The sequence below is a fragment of the Geospiza fortis genome, unplaced genomic scaffold (genome assembly GCF_000277835.1).
Source record: "Geospiza fortis unplaced genomic scaffold, GeoFor_1.0 scaffold445, whole genome shotgun sequence".
In the NCBI taxonomy this organism is placed as follows: Eukaryota; Metazoa; Chordata; class Aves; order Passeriformes; family Thraupidae; genus Geospiza; species Geospiza fortis.
The window spans coordinates 60,194-76,530 of NW_005054753.1; the positions used below are offsets into that span (position 1 = coordinate 60,194).

Sequence of the window (16,337 nt, forward strand, 5' to 3'; positions counted from 1 at the left end):
AAAAGTCTGTAATTAATTCAAATTAACACAACTAGAGTATTTAAACTAGGGAAGCAAAAGATGGAAGAGAGAATTCAAGTGATAGAGACACAAAGAAATACAGAAACATAGCAGACTCTAAGAAGGTATACTTCAACTGAATACACAAAATCTTAAAATCTAATAATTTACCAAAAGGATACAAAGAAGTACAACTGACCTAACTTCTGGGCAATTTCAGTTATCATAAAATAAACTCTTTCAGTAACTGTTCTTATTAACATTATTACCTAAACCAAAAAACTCCTTGATGAAATTTTGCAGATGACATACCTTTTGTGTCAAACTGAGATCAGGATCCATTTTTATCATTTCCCAGCTGCCATAGCCATATTCGTAGATACCTATTAACAGATTGGAATCATCTTCCTTACCCCAGTCTATATCAAAATGAGCTGCCTTGGTGTGGCATGGGATGACATATCTAGTAGAAATAAATTAGAAATATACATAAGCAAACTTTTCAAACTTAGTAAGGGATAGAAGAACATGCCACATATCACTGAGATCCTGATATATTTAGTAAGTAATCCACATAACTATCAGGCTTTCCTACAATTTCTATAAACTATTTATTCAAATCAGTACCAAAACATGTTTTAAAGGAGGTCAAGATTAAGATATGAAAAACAGTCATCTATCTGTGGCCATGGACTGAGTCAGAACTGGCTAGCCATGAAGATAAGCTTAGAATATTACTCAAGTGTAACTACTAACTGAATAAGCAGATAGTCTAGGGACTATGATACACAAGGTAGTGAGCTAAAAAGTTCATAGGTCTAAACAACTACTAACAATTACCATCTGCTCCATTTTGACAAATATTGCATTCTCTCAGGCAGAGGTGACACAAAGCAGTTCCTCAACAAGTCTGATTTCTAGCCTGGAATAATTAAGAATAACTGAACCCAGTCCCCAATGAATACAGTTCAGAAGTCAAAGCAAATACTGGCTTCTAAGGAGAGGGAAGAAAGAATAAAGAAAGAATGTGGAGCAGATTTCTGCTGCCAGTTCTTAGAGGTAATGGAGTGGCATGGGTGTCCCAGTGTACTCAGTCTGGATTGCTTAAATATATTCATAAAAGCCTTGAATAACTTTCTACATTATGGGTTCCTTTAGGAAGAAAAAAATATACCTTTTCCTTTCTTCTGGATCTGCAGGAATGGATATGTGCAATGGTGCCAACTCTTCTTCATGAGAAATAACTAACTTTGCATTCACCTGCACTCCTGATATTCGGAATGTTGGGCCTTTAACTTTCCCAAATCTACCTCCTTAAAATAAAGGAACAAATTATTAAAATATTTAGCTTTTATGTGTATCTTATAGACAAACATAGAGAAAAAAAAAAGTTTGATGCTATAGCAGTAGACATTCAATTATAGGAAATGAATTTTTCTTAACCAAATGCTTTAATTAAACTCCAGAACCTCAAGGTCTTCCAGTTAATACTAGCAGATTAATTTTAAATTTCACGGTAAAGCAAAACCATATTGCATTCTACTATGACAACTCACTCAGGGAAAGGGGGAAGAAAAACAAAACCAAAAAGTCTTCTTACTAAAATCCTTTTTTCTAAATCACCTAGCATGTTAACATTTTGTTAATGTTTTCCCCTAACACTATTGTTTTGTTATAATCAGAGTGCAAGAATCGTTCATATTTCTTTGACACTTTTTATTCCTCTCCCCCACCCCCAAACACACTTTACCTGCTCTTTCTTGGCCACAGGAATTGTCCTTTAAAGCCTTAATGCATCCATTATGTACAAGTTCTCCCAGACGTCTAAGGTCTATCTCAGATTTATCAACTAGCTCAGCATCTCTAGCTATAGCATCTAACCTGGAAGAAAACAAATATGTTTTTACAGCTCTAAAACTTTAGTATTATGAATGACTCCTTCAGATTTTGAAACTAGAAAAGTGATCCTGTAAGTTATCATTCATCCACACTTGCTGTGTAAAATTTTAATGCATGCAGTTAAAAGCAGCTAAAGAAAATACAGAAACTATAAAAAAGGGTATTTCACATAATGGACTATACAACAGGAAATATAAAGGATCCTATCGATGCAGTTTTGAGTTACATTTCAACACATTCTTTTAAATAGAAAAGGAACTATAATTAAGTCTATGGTTTTATTCACTTATCAAACAAAAAAACCTGAATGACTGTCACTAATGCAGAATTAACAGAATAGTAGGTTAAGTATAAAGAAAAAGCAAGCAGTCTTGCAAAATGTAAAGATTTGTCAAACTGGCTGTCTATATACATACCATATATGATGAAAGGAAAAAAAAATTAAATTCATGTCATAGTACAGGCAAAAGATTAGGCACACTATTTTCTCTTTAACCTAAGGTTTCTTGGTGTATTGTTTAATTTTAATGGAAACAAGGTACCAAGTTGCTATACAAATATAATCAAATTAGTTTACCTTTCAAGTGGGCCACCAAATTTCTTGTAACTCTTTATAAACCTAATAACAGAAAATAATTTTGCAGTTAAAAAAACGTATGCCTAACTACATTGGTTTTAAAAATGTACGTGTAAAGTCTTAGTACAAGGCTATGTGGACAATGCAAAGAAAATAAGAACTAGAGAGACTAGGATGGCTTACTATATGAAGACAACCCACATTTAAAACCAGAGTTCTATTTGTTTTAATAAATTATATAAATAAAACAACAGAAGATACAATTTCTTTCAAAAGTTACTTTACTAATTAGTTTCACATAACAAAGAATTCAGCAATGTGATGTGTCTAATCATAAAAATCAAATGTGGATTTATAGTAAATTGAGAATTCAGATATTATGTTAGGTCTCTCATAATAAAGAGAAGCTAGCGGCAATTTTAAGACTTAGGAAAACATAACATGAAAGATAAAGGAATGCAAGCATAAGAATATCCCCGACAAAAGCAGCAAACCATTATATATTAGATAAAATGAAAAGGAAACAAGGCTCTTAAAGGTTATTTATATAATCAAAAATACTTTATAAGCTGTACAGTATTTTAGAGAAAAATGAATAATTAAATTACAGAAGCAAAGTAGCATTTCACAAACCAAAGTAAAGCAAAACAATTTCTACTCCTTCTCCCAAAGTACTTTTAGCATCAAATATTGTGGGACCAGCTGCACAGATTCACTTATGTACTGGGTTTTGCTGAGATAAAGTTAATTTTGTTCAGAGCACCATATCTGCTAGTATGTTTTAGATTTGTGACCAAAGCATTGTTGATAACATGCTAATGTTTCAGCTCTTGCTTAACAGTGTTTTCACAGCATCAATGCCTTTGCTGTTTCTCATACCACCCCACCAGTGAGTAGGCTGGGGGTGCACAAGAAGTTGAGAGGGGACACAGCTGGGACAGCTGACCCCAACTGACAAAAGGGTTATTCCAGACCATATGGTGTCATGCTTGGCAATAAAAACTGTGTAGAAGGAGGGAGAGGAAATGTTTGGTGTTATGGTATCTGTCTTCCCAAGTAACTGTTACACATGGTGAAGCCCTGTTTTCCAGGAAATGGGTAAATGCTTGCTATTGGGAAGTGGTAAATTAATTCTTTGTTTTGTTTTTCTTGTGCATGTGGCTTTTGCTTTCCCCATTAAACTGTCTTTATCTCAAACTACAAGTTTTCTCATTTTTACCCTTCTGATTCTCTCCCCAGTCCCTCTGGAGGAGACTGAGCAAGCAGCTGTGTGGTGCTTAGCTGCCTACTGCGGTTAAACCACAACAACATATCAAAATATTTTTCTTTTAGTTTTAAAATGCATCATATAACATTAACACAAATACAATGACAAGAAATTTAAAAAAACAAAACTCGCTGAACCTTTTTGTATAACATTTTTTAACTCAAGCTATTCCTCACCAAAATAGGTTCAAATTCTGCACATAACAGTTTCTTACATCAGCACCCCAAACTACTCAAGAGTAAAGACTTAAATGCCTAGAATCAAAAAATTAAACTAAATAAATGCAAAATAGACTCGTTTCCATATTTTCAAACTCTAAAATGACAAAAAAAAAGTTTTGTCCCTTTAAACATGCATGTCCCCCCACATCTTACCGCCTAATCTCTGCATCACTAAATCCTTTAATATTTTCTCGAGGAATAGTTCGCGGTCTTCCACGTTTTTTTGGTCGTTTTCTTTCTGAGACTGAGTCACTATCAGATCCAGAATATCTTCTCCTCCTACTGTGTTTCCCTTCACTTCCATTAAAGCTGATCTGGAATTTCAGATTAAGTAGTTCAAAGCTACATGACATAACATTTTATTATGTTATCTAGCCTGTCAAAAATGAGGGGGGTGTGTGTGTGGGTGCCACAAATGAAAACCACCCAACCCAAAAGTACAAGCCAAAACAACTGCAATAGAAAACCCAAATAATAACAACAACAAAATCAGTTAGTCAGTAGAAACCCAGATACCTGTTTTGCACAGTTTCTCATCCTTGGCAGCATATATATTTCTTCAAGTTCTTTTTGTCTTTCTTCCTCTTCTATTCGTCGCCGCTGGACTTCTGGAATGATTTCTTCCCAGTTTCTTAAATTTTGTTCTGGTTTAAACTCAATGTCATCTTCATCCATATTTGAAAAGTTAGCCACCTTAGATATTGGAAGATAAGTATTTTCACCAAATTAATACATCCTTTACTTATACAAAGAGCCAGTAATTAATATATTAGGAAAACTTAGTTCAGAATGACACATTTTTTTTATTTGTATATACACAAAATGTACACATATAAAATGCTTCATGAAGGACTGTCTCTAATGAAAATATTTTCAGAAATGAAACACACACTGCATACATGGCTGAATATAAAGATAAGAATATTTTTCTTCTTTTACAAGTTGAAAACTATAAAACCACTATAAAATGCATAGTTGATAGCTGTGATTGTTGTTTAAATTCCTTCAAAACAGAGAGCAAGTCTAACTATATGTCAGAGTTAATATGAATGTTTAATAATGTAGAACTAACTAAACATTAATAAACTGTAGAAATCACAGTATATTGCAGATGAATGATGAGCATAAAATTTATTTACTACTCTACTGATCTAAAGAAGTCCAGCCTTGATTAAAAAAAAACAAACAAACAAAACCACACCAAACTTAAACAACAAAAAGACCCACAAAGGCAAAGGAAAAATGCCCCAACCAACAAAAATAGATCACCATCCACAATTGGACTCACTCAATATTATAAGTATCATCCAGTTAAGCATATCTGGCATTTATGTTTACATGGGGGCTGAAAGAAGTTTCTAAAAGTCATTAGCTAAGAAATCCAAATTTCATTCTTTGTTTTCAGAAGTACTACAGGTGCTTAACAGCATAAAACATTAAATTAAAAACAGCTCTCCCCAGTATGCTAACAATTAAAACAAGGACTAATGTATTTGTAAATATCTTTCTTATTTTGTTAGCAAAATATGTATTTTACATGCTTGCACTGGAAGTAATTACCCTGTTGTATTGGTTTTGCACAGCCTGGAGTGTTTTTTTTGGGGGGGAGGGGGCCTCAGAGGTGGCTTCTGTGAGAAGCTGCTGGAAGCTTCCACCATGTCTGGCAGAGTCAATCCCTGATGGCTCTGAAGATGTACATGCTGCTGGCCAAAGTTGGGCCAATTAGAAAGGTTGGTAACACCTCTGTGATAACATATTTAAGATGAAAATCAAAACAAAGGGCACACAGTTTTTCCATCTAGTCAGAGAAGAGGAGGAGGTGAGAACATGTGAGGAAAAACAACATGGTGACACCAAAGTCAGTGGAGAAGGAGGGGGAGGAGGTGCTCCAGGCGCCAGAGCCGAGATCCCTCTGCAGGCTGTGGTGATGACCATGGTGAAGCAGGCTGTCCCCCTGCAGCCCATGGGTCCACAGGGGATGCAGAGATCCACCCACAGCCTGTGGGGGAAGTGCTCACGCTGGAATGGGTAGATGCCTGGAGGAGACTGTGACCCAGTGGAGAGAGAGGGCCCCTGCTTCCAGGCTGGAGCAGCCTGTCCTTGGAGGACTGCACGCTGTGGAAGATTGACTCACGTTGTGGCAGTTTTGGGAGGACTGCGTGCCCGTGGGGGGAATTCACGTTGCAGCAGGTGTGGTAGAACTGCTGCTCGTGAGAGTGGACCCATGCCAGAGAAGGTCACGGAGAACTGTCTCCCGTGGGAGGGACCCCATAGTCTCACAGGGAAGGACTCCTCTCCCAGAGCAGCGGAAGAAAACTTCAGGTGATGAACTGACCAAACCCCCCATGCCCTGTCTCTCTGCGCTATCAGTGGGAAGGAGGAAGGGGCTGAGGGGAAAAAGGTGTTTTAAGGGCTTATTTTACTTCTCATTATCCTCCTCTGATTCTGTTAGTAATAAATTCACTTTGCAACCTTAAGTTGAGCCTGTTTTGCCCTTGAAGTGTTTTCTCCTGGTTCTTATCTCAACTCATGAACACTTCGTTAATTTTTTTTTCTCTCCTCTACCCAGCTGTGGCAGAGAAGGGTGAGCGAGCAACACTTGTGGGTGCCTGGCATTGAGCCAGTGTCAAACCACAACACCTGTATAGGTGAATAGACATTGCATACCAAAGAGCTAACTTAGTGTTTCACATATTTCACAGAATCACAAAATATGCTGAGTTAGAAGAGACCCACAGGGACCAAAGTCCAACTCCTGGCTCTGCACAGGACACCCCCAAGAGTCACACCATATGCCTGAGAGCATTGTCCAAACATTTGAACTCAGACAGGCATGGTGCTGTGACCACTTCCCTGGGGAGCCTGTTCCAGTGCCCAACCACCCTTTGGGCGAAGAACCTTTTTCTTATACCCAACCTAAACCTCCTCTGACTTAGCTCCATGCTGTTTCCTCAAGTCCTGTCACTGGTCACCGGTCACCAGGGAGAAAAGATCAGTGCCCGCCCCTCCATGTCCCTTTGTGAGGATGTTGAACACTTCAATGGGGTCTCCCCTCAGTGTCCTCTTTTCCAGGCAGAACAAGCCAAGTGACATCAGTCGCTCCTCATAAGGTTTCCCCTCAAGGCCCTTCACCATTCTTGTGGCCCTCCTTTGGATGCTCTCTAATAGCTTAATGTCTTTTTTATATTGTGGCACCCAAAATTGCACACAATACTCAAGGTGAGGCCGCAGCAGTGCAGAGCAAAGCGGGAAAATCACCTCCCTTGCCAGGCTGGCGATGCTGGGCCTGATTCCCCCCAGGACACAGTTGGCCCTCCTGGCTGCCAGGGCACTGCTGACTCATATTCACCTTCCTGTCAACCAGGACACCTAGGTCCCTTTCCATGGCACTGCTTTCCAGCCTCTCATTCCTCAGTCTGTCCATACAGCCAGGGTTGCTCCATCCCAAGTGCAGAATCTGGCACTTGCCCTTGTTAAACTTCATATGGTTGGTGATTGCCCATTTCTCTAATTTCTTGAGGTCTCTCTGCAGGGCCTCTCTGCCTTTGAGGGGGTCAACATCTCCTCCCAATTTTGTATCATCTGCAAATTTACTTTGTATCCCTTCAAGTCCTGTATTCAAGTCATTTATGAAGATGTTGAAGAGCACAGGGCCTAAGATGGAGCCCTGTAGAACCCCACTAGTGACAGGTTGCCAGTCTGATGTCACCCCATTCACTATAACCCTTTTTGCCCAACCCATGAGCCAGTTGCTCACCCATCACATGATGTGTGAATGATGTAAGAATGAAGGAACGATAAATAGGTAAAGAAGAACAAAAAATAGCATTAATAAAAGAAAGTATAATTAAGGAAAGAGGGAGGGAACAGAGCAATACCTTGAACTGTGAAAGCAACTCATCTCCTACAGTCAGTGGACCTGGTTCATTTTCTCGAGTTTCAGCCCTCTTCAGGATTTCATCTATATCCATTTCCTGAAACAGAAGTTTCTCTTTACAACAAAACAATTCATATGTTTCTCTGTCCACCAAGTGTAGATGCACTGTTCCATTTACCTGAGGCTCCTCTTCTTCCCCTTCAGGTTCTTTAAAAAGTTCCTCAGCACCGAACTTCAAAATTGCTGATAACTCTTCCTTATTAAAAGGTGTTGAGCTGAAATACAGAAAGTTTCACATAAACACTTTATCGTAGTGAACAGTTTCAATTTACTATAATCATGAGTCAAATTTCCTTTTGTCTTAAATAAAAACTAGTTTTATTATGTAAAAAAAAAAATGACATGGACAATATACTTTGCAGTCTTTACTTACATAACTCCTTACCACATAATTTTTGCCTTTTATTAACCAAGTGAAATGACTTGAATTTTTACTCAAATAGTCAAGTATACTTAAGCATAAGGTAATATGAAAGAATAAACAAATATACCTGGAGGGAGTAGAGCCTGTATGTAGTACAGTTTTCCCTGTAGTGTCCATTCTCTGAATTACTAAGTGATCTAACACCATCTTTTTCTTGGCTCTTTCAAGAATATCTTCTTCTACTGATGCTTTTGTGACTAGCCGATAAATATTAACCTATGTATATGTTGAAGATTGCATGCAAGATGTAACAGTATATTACAAAAAAGGTTTTATTTGCCTGTTCCCAAATTACCCATGAAAAAATACACAGATGAAGTTAACAAAAAACCCTTGAGCAACAACAGGGAGAAATATTAGACATGATTACAAATCTAAATCTTATTGAACTAGTATTGCATATATGAAACCAGTCAATCATGTTATCACAGTCTCTATAGAAATTATATTTGAAAAAATTTCTTAGACCTCTCCTCTAAGTTTCTATGATTGAGCAGAAGCATGGCCACAAGGAAATGTGTTATGTCTGATTACTAATTGAAGTATTCTGCAAGAAACCCAAAGAGAAGTACAAAGTATTGAACAAAGCAAAATGGATGTGCTTTAAGTATAGCAGTTACTTTCTAGAATGATACAATGCCAATGAACATGGGACAAGTCCGCAACTTCTCCTACCCATCCATATACTACAGCTGCTGTGCTATCTCTCTGTATAGGGAGATTTAAAAAAATATTTAAAAGGCAAATCATTAATATTAACATTTTTAGATATTTTTAGCAAGTATTAGTTATTCTCAAAATACATGAGGACTGTGATGGGCCAGACAGACAGCTTATGGCTAACATAATGCATTCTTCCTTCAGGTTTGGTACCTAAAAGAGAAGCGCATGTACCTGTTTCTTCTGTCCAATCCTATGAGCTCTAGCCTGTGCCTGCAGATCATTCTGTGGATTCCAATCAGAATCAAATATAACTACAGTGTCAGCAGATGCTAAGTTTATACCTAATCCTCCAGCTCTGGTAGACAGCAAAAAGCAAAAGTCCTGAAATTATAAAAGAAAAAATAGCTTTATATATATTAGCTATAATATTCCTTTAAAGAACCAATATGACACTTCTTTATATGCTCTGTGGAGCAGACTATGAACTCATATATTTCTTTAAGTATATCATAAACATTTGTTAGACTTCTAATACAAGAAGTTGTTTGCCATGTCTAGAGCCAGTGGATTGCTATTTGAATAGAATAGACTAGACTATTTTGGTTGGAAGAGACTGACAACCACGATCCAGTCCCAACTGCCTGACCACTTCAGGGCTGACTAAAAGTTAAAGCATGTTATTAAGGGCATTTTCCAAATGCCTCTTGAACACTGACAGGCTTGGGGCATCAACCACCTCTCTAGGAAGCCTGTTCCATTGTCTGACCACCCTCTCAGTAAAGAAATGCTTCCTACTGTCAACTCTGAACCTCCCCTGCCTCAGCTTTGAACCATTCCCATGCGTCCTGTCACTGGATCTTAGGGAGAAGAGCTCAGCACCTCCCTCTCCACTTCCCCTCCCCAGGAAGCTGTAGAGCGCCATGAAGTCACCCTGCAGCCTCCTTTATTCAAACTAGACAAACCCAGAGTCCTCAGCCACTCCTCACAGGACATGCCTTCCAGCCCTTTCACCAGCTTCGTTGCCCTTCTCTGAATACATTCAAGGACTTTCACATCCTTCTTAAGTTGTGGGGCCCACAACTGCACATAGTACTCAAGGTGAGGCCACATCAGCAGTGAATACAGCAGGATCATCGCCTCTTTTGACCAACTGGTTCTACTGTGTTTGATGCCCCCCAGGATGGAGTTTGCTCTCTTGGCTGCCAGGGTTCACTGCTGACTTATACTGAGCCTGCTGCTGACGAGCACCCCCAGATCCCTTTCTGTAGGGCTGCTTTTCACACTCTTCTCTCCCAATCTATACTTGTGCCCAGCATGACTCTATCCCAGGTACAGGATCTGGCACTTGGACTTGTTAAATTTCATGCCACTGATGGTTGCCTGATGCTCTAACCTATCTAGATCCCTCTGCAAGGCCTATTGTCCCTCAAGAGAGCCAACAGCCCCTCTCAGTTTGGTATCATCAGTAAACTTGATAATGGTGCATTCAACTCCTGCATCCAGATCATTGATAAAAATATTGAACAGGACTGACTGGCTTTAAAATTGAACCCTGAGGGATACCACTAGTGAATAGTGACCAGGCAGATGTAGCTCCATTCACTACAAACCTTTGAGCATGGCCCTTCCATCAGTTCTTCACCCAGCACACCATGAACCTGCTCATCCCACAGTTGGACAACTTGTCCAGAAGGACGCTGTGAGGGACAGTATCAATGGCCTTCAACAAGTATCAGTCCACTGTTTTCTTTAGACCAGCTAATATTTTTTATAGGCAGTTAAGCACCACGCAGCCACACACTCATTTCTTGCCCACACCCTCAGTGGGATGGGGAAGAAGAAAGGAAGACTGAAAGCAGGGAAACTTGGGGGTCAAGATAAAAATTGTTTAATAAGCAAAGGAGAAGTGGAAAAACAGAGAAAGAAAACAAAACAGAACAAGTGATGCAAATGTAATCTCTTGCCACCTTCCCATAGGCAGGACTGATGCCCAGCCAATTCCCAAGCAAAAGATGGCTAATCTCCTTAAACCCCTTCCTCTAACTTTTTTTATTGCTGAGCATGATGTTATAAGGCATGGAATCTTTCTAGTTAGTTCAGGCCATATGCCTGGTTATGTCCCCTCCCAACCTCTTGGAAAGAGCAGAGTGAGAAACAGAGAAGGCCTTGATACTATATAAGCAATGTTCAGCAACAGCTAACACACTGGTGTGTTACTAGCATTGTTTACATCACAAATCTAAAACACAGCACCATGCGAGCTGCTATGAAGACAATTAACTCTAGTCCAGCCAGAACTTGTATAAGTATAAAGCAAACTGATATCAACTTCTCTTGCAAACAGGTATTGGCTTCTCCATGGTTTAAAGGAAGCAGCACTCTAGAAGATGAACAAAAGCCACTTGGGGAGAAAATAACGAAGCAAAACACTGCCAAAAAATACACCACCACCCCTTATTGTTAAAGCCTCATGTGTGCCCAAGTTCATCTGTTTTTTTGTAAAGAAAACTAAAGTGTTCTGCTGGGGTCAATGCTCTTCAACATATTCATAAAGAATATGAAAATAAGATGAGTAATAAGGTGACAAAGTTTGCAGATGATATGGAGTTATTCAAGGTCAACTACAAGGGACTACAGAAGGATCCTATGAGAAAGGCAATAAAAACTATATGAAACTAAAGATAAATAGGAAATAAATTTGAGTTTTAAGTACAGTCAAAGCTAATAGAAGCCATTACTGCTAAGGAATGAGTCCTTGGAGTTGTAAATATTTCCATGAATACTTTAGCTCAGTATTAGCAAAAAAAAAAAAAAAAAGAAAAAAAGGCATGAAATTTATTATTAGGAAAGAAATAAAGAATAAAACAGGTAACAATTTTATTGCTGCACAACTCCATAGTTTGTCTTCATTCTTGAATACCATGTGAAATTTGGATCCCCTTTCATCTTAAAAACTGTACAGTACAACTACAAGGATTCCAGAAAAAGGCAAAAAGGCAAGTATGTCTGTACTAGAAATTTAAAACAGAACTAACTTCTGTATATAAAAAATATCTGAAGTTTATGTTATGAAGTCCTTCCTCCTCAACCATAACAGAAACATAAGTTCAGCAGCAACTGACAAGTGCTATGCTTCTATTACTGAAAAACCCCGTCAGTATAGGACAAAAGACCTAAGATTATCAAAGGTATGGAATGGCTTCCATAATAGGAAACCTAAAAATAAACCAGGAATCTAAAGTGGTACACAAACAATGATTAGAAATCAGTTCTTCAGTTTCTTCCACGGCAAGAATATAAGAGGCAACAAATGAAGATAACAGAAGCCATATTAAAGCTATCCAAGATATTTTTTCTTTATGCAAGGATATACACAACTTAATTCTGCCCATTGCTTAAGTAGGTATTTGATGTCAAAAACTTGTGTTAAAGTTCAGTGCTCCGATAAAAATTGAAGGATTAAGTCCTACACAAAAAATTCTTCAGTTTCTAAACAGCACTTAAAATTACTTTGCTAAAGAGCACTGACAAAAATCTAAAAATAAAACTATGTAGTTATATTAGTTATAAACACCATTTTCATAAATTCTGTGTTTCCTATTGAACCTCCTCTTAGCTTTTTAAAGTTGTTTTTGGGTTTTTTGGTTGGTTGAATTTGGGGATTTTTTTTTTTGTTGCATGGGTTGTAAACCTTATAGTCTCTGCAACAGCAATGGAATTTCAACCTAATACATCCCTCACTTTATACTATCTTCAGTTTTTGTGCGACATTTGTTATATTTCCTAGAAGAAAAAAAAAATAAAGCTGAGTAGATTAAAAAAACAACAACCACCCACTTATACCATACCTCTGAGCCTTCTGCATTAAAATGATCCAAGGCTTGTTTCCTCAATTCCCCTTTTATTGATCCATCAAGTCTCTAAAGAGATTGAAAGATACAGTTAAAAAGGAACTCCTACTATAGTCTATCCGGAACAACTTGAATTCTCAATTGCCAAACCAATTGGGTGGGGGGATATAAAAATAATGTAACACTTCCAATTAATCAGTTTAATTTCAAAATACTATAAGGCATATAGGAATTACTAGTCTTTTACTGTACAGAAAAATTAAACTTTCATAAATCTTTCTACAAAAAGGACACTTTTAAAAAGATAAAATGGTAAAAATCAAGGCTTCTTGACTACTACCAGCAAAATTCTTACCTGAAAGGGAAACTGACGATACTTCAAATACTCTGCTAGGATGTCTAGCATCCTCACCATCTGAGAGAAAATCAGTACTCTGTTGCCACGTTCTCGTAGGCGAATCAGTAGCTTGTCAAGAAGGATTAGTTTTCCACTGCTACGTATTAAATGCTACAAGACAAGAAAGCATGTATCGCAAAGTAAGTTCACCTCAACACTAACATTCACTGCAGATGGTTAGACATTCATTAACTGAACATGAAAGTTGTATAAACATTTAGTCAGTCCTGATCTTGTAAAAACTCATTATAAAAGCTTTAAGTGCTCTAACTGAAATCAACAGGGGTACCCACTAGCATGTTTTTCAAATAAAAGCATTTCTCAGCTCTGGCTCATAAAACAGCATCTTAACATTTCATTAAAACGTTAGGCAAATATACTGTGCTATGAGTTAGAGCAGTTACAGTGCAGACTCAAATTCTCTTCCACCAAATAAACAACGAGATTACCTGACTACCTTAGCACTACTTGCTCCTCACCTTCTGTCTTTTGAACAGACCTAAGCATTGCTACTTGATCCTCTAAGTATTTTTAAACAATGCCTAATCAGTCAAGCTTTTCTGACAAGATAAAAGTGATAGGAATCCTGTTAATAGAAGTCAACATGCTTTAGCTGGGTTATGATGTTCAACCTTCTCAGCTCCAGTTGAAACAATTAAAACAGAAACTCAGGTGGCATGCTGAATTTAATGATGAAATCATTAGGCCTCTAGCTGAAGAGGCTCAGGATAGAATTTTGGGAAATAAAAAATTGGGACTTTTATTCTTTATGCCAGAAATGAGAAGGATGTATCATTCATAATTAGAGCTAACAAAGTTTAATCAGATGAGCCAAGGAAATCATTGTTACAAGCAGGCAATTACTAGCAATAATGGCTGAACATTTCTGATGAGATTAATTATAAATTTGAGTAGTTAGAGTATGCCAAGTTGCAAACATCCTTTAGCTTTGAAAAGCATTTTATAATATAAAATAGCTTGTGCACTGACAACTTGTGATTTCAATCAAGTAGTTTTGAGAAAGTTTTTACATTATAAACTTCAATGTTTACAGAAAAAAAACCTTGATCTTTCAAAACATTTATGGTGTTATAAACTGCATCAATTATAACAGTCCTTTTATTTGTTGCTGTGGTTCTCAACAGTTTTAGTACAAAGATTAGTTAACCTTTACAAAAAACCCAAACTATAAACCCACAACATAATCACAGACCATCTTTGGTAGTGATGCTATAACTGCTTTCATTTATAACAACAAAACAAGTAGACTAAGCTTAAAGAGATTCAGCAGATTACTTTCTGGTATCACATGGATTGTTGGTGTACCACTGCCAGTCACATACATTGGCATTTATCTTCAATTTATCTGTTTATTTAACTGTTTTATTTTATTCTGGGTTTAAAATAGGTCCTCAGTTTATTTAGTCTGAAAATTCAGACTATTTCAAACTATTTCCTTTTTATTTTAATCATAATTCAAGCCAAGGATATTCTATTTAGTATTGATCTCTCAATTATTCAGTTCCAGTTAAGAAACAAACAGAAAGGTAATCAATTCACTTACCTGTAAAACCCAGGATGCACATTTGATAGAGAACTCGGTCTTTCTTAACATAATTTAATAAGGACAAATAAATTGACAGAACACTATACAATCATTGCATGCATATTAGAGATATAAAATCACTTAACTTTTTTTTAAAAGGTATTACCTGTAAGGCTTCCTGTTTATTATAGAATTCATTATCATCTGGTGGTTTAATGAGGTAGCAATGGTTACAGCACTTCTTGAGTTCCATCATAATGTTCAAAAAGCCCGAGGTACTGCCTTTTGAACCTTTACTCAGGGCTTTATAATTCCTGGTTAAAATCCACCTATGATACAGAATGTGCACAATGGAAGTAATTTCTAAAAATTTGTGGAAATATGAAAGATGTAAGCTCTCAAAATATCTGCTAAAACTGCATTATGAAAACTATTACACTTCAGTAATTTTTATATAGAGATGTCATTAAAATAGCAGGAATTAAAAAGTGTCATTACTTACTTGTAATATTGCTTCTGCAATGCACTCATTTCCATCCTCAAAATTTGTTCAACCTTAGCAGGCAAAGACTTTTCTACATCTTTTTTAACTCTTCTGAGTAAAAATGGTTCAAGTTCTTTGTGAAGACTTGCATAACCGAACTCTCTCCCTTTGCCATGCTCCTCTTCAAAATCTTCCCAGGAAGAAAACCTTCAACATAGAAAGAATAAAGGTAAAATAATGACATACCATGAACACAGACACACAAAGACCATAAATATACCATGTGCACAAACACAAATATACTTCTTCACTACTCCCCTCTGTTTTATTTAATAAGTTTCTGAATTTGCATCTCACAAGAAATTCCAAATATTTTGTCAGCAAATAGGAGAATGGAAATTAACAAACTTTCGCAGAATGAAAATTCAAAACAAAGTCCTGAATTTTAATTTCTTCAGTGAAAACACAGCATTTTACTTTTCTGCATGGAAACACGGGTAGAAGGATATAGAAATTCAATTTTATTTCTCAAGAGTAGCATGAAAATTAGTTGTATAGCTGGAGGAAGTGCAAGAGAGTAGACCACATACCTTTTGCAGCTTGTATGGACTAGCTGAAATGTGATTATCCTCTGGTATGTGCTAACAGACTAAGAGAATGCACTTTGTGATCAAATGAAGAATAGGTGCCAGACAACAAACTTAGTGGCTTTGTTTGTAAGGTTCTGAAGAAGTCTATGCAATGCATAGCACCGAAATTAATTGGAGCGACAATGCTTTGTATTTACAAGATATTTGAATGGAAGATGTGCTCTTATTTATTCTAAATATAAACAAAGGTTAGTATAGAATAATGTCAACCTATTCTATGCAAATGCTAAGGGGAAATTGGCTGTCTGAATCATGGAATCATGGAATGTCCTGAGTTGGAAGAGACCCACAAAGATAATCAAAGTCTAACTCCTGGACTTGCACAGGACTACCCCAAGAATCACACCATGTGCCTGAATAAATTACTGGATATTGGGCATTGAGGTTTTCATTCATGGTGCTAACACAGAAAAGATGACAT

The 16,337-nt window shown here is 37.2% G+C and overlaps 1 protein-coding gene across 3 annotated transcripts in view; it reads right to left on the bottom strand.

The window, feature by feature from the left end:
• The window catches only part of LOC102042666 (chromodomain-helicase-DNA-binding protein 1-like), a 49,148-nt gene that overhangs the window by 14,461 nt on the left and 18,350 nt on the right, over positions 1-16,337 (bottom strand). For all 3 annotated transcript variants that reach the window (XM_031065387.1, XM_014311352.2, XM_031065388.1), the window contains 14 exons: positions 15,285-15,473; positions 14,949-15,111; positions 13,195-13,347; positions 12,837-12,908; positions 9,220-9,369; positions 8,393-8,541; positions 8,020-8,116; positions 7,843-7,938; positions 4,481-4,657; positions 4,118-4,278; positions 2,477-2,518; positions 1,751-1,881; positions 1,175-1,313; positions 313-463 (listed from right to left, as the gene is read on the bottom strand). In XM_031065387.1, coding sequence (XP_030921247.1) covers positions 313-463; positions 1,175-1,313; positions 1,751-1,881; positions 2,477-2,518; positions 4,118-4,278; positions 4,481-4,657; positions 7,843-7,938; positions 8,020-8,116; positions 8,393-8,541; positions 9,220-9,369; positions 12,837-12,908; positions 13,195-13,347; positions 14,949-15,111; positions 15,285-15,473 — 1,870 coding nt within the window. The remainder of the gene's footprint in view (positions 1-312; positions 464-1,174; positions 1,314-1,750; positions 1,882-2,476; positions 2,519-4,117; positions 4,279-4,480; positions 4,658-7,842; positions 7,939-8,019; positions 8,117-8,392; positions 8,542-9,219; positions 9,370-12,836; positions 12,909-13,194; positions 13,348-14,948; positions 15,112-15,284; positions 15,474-16,337) is intronic.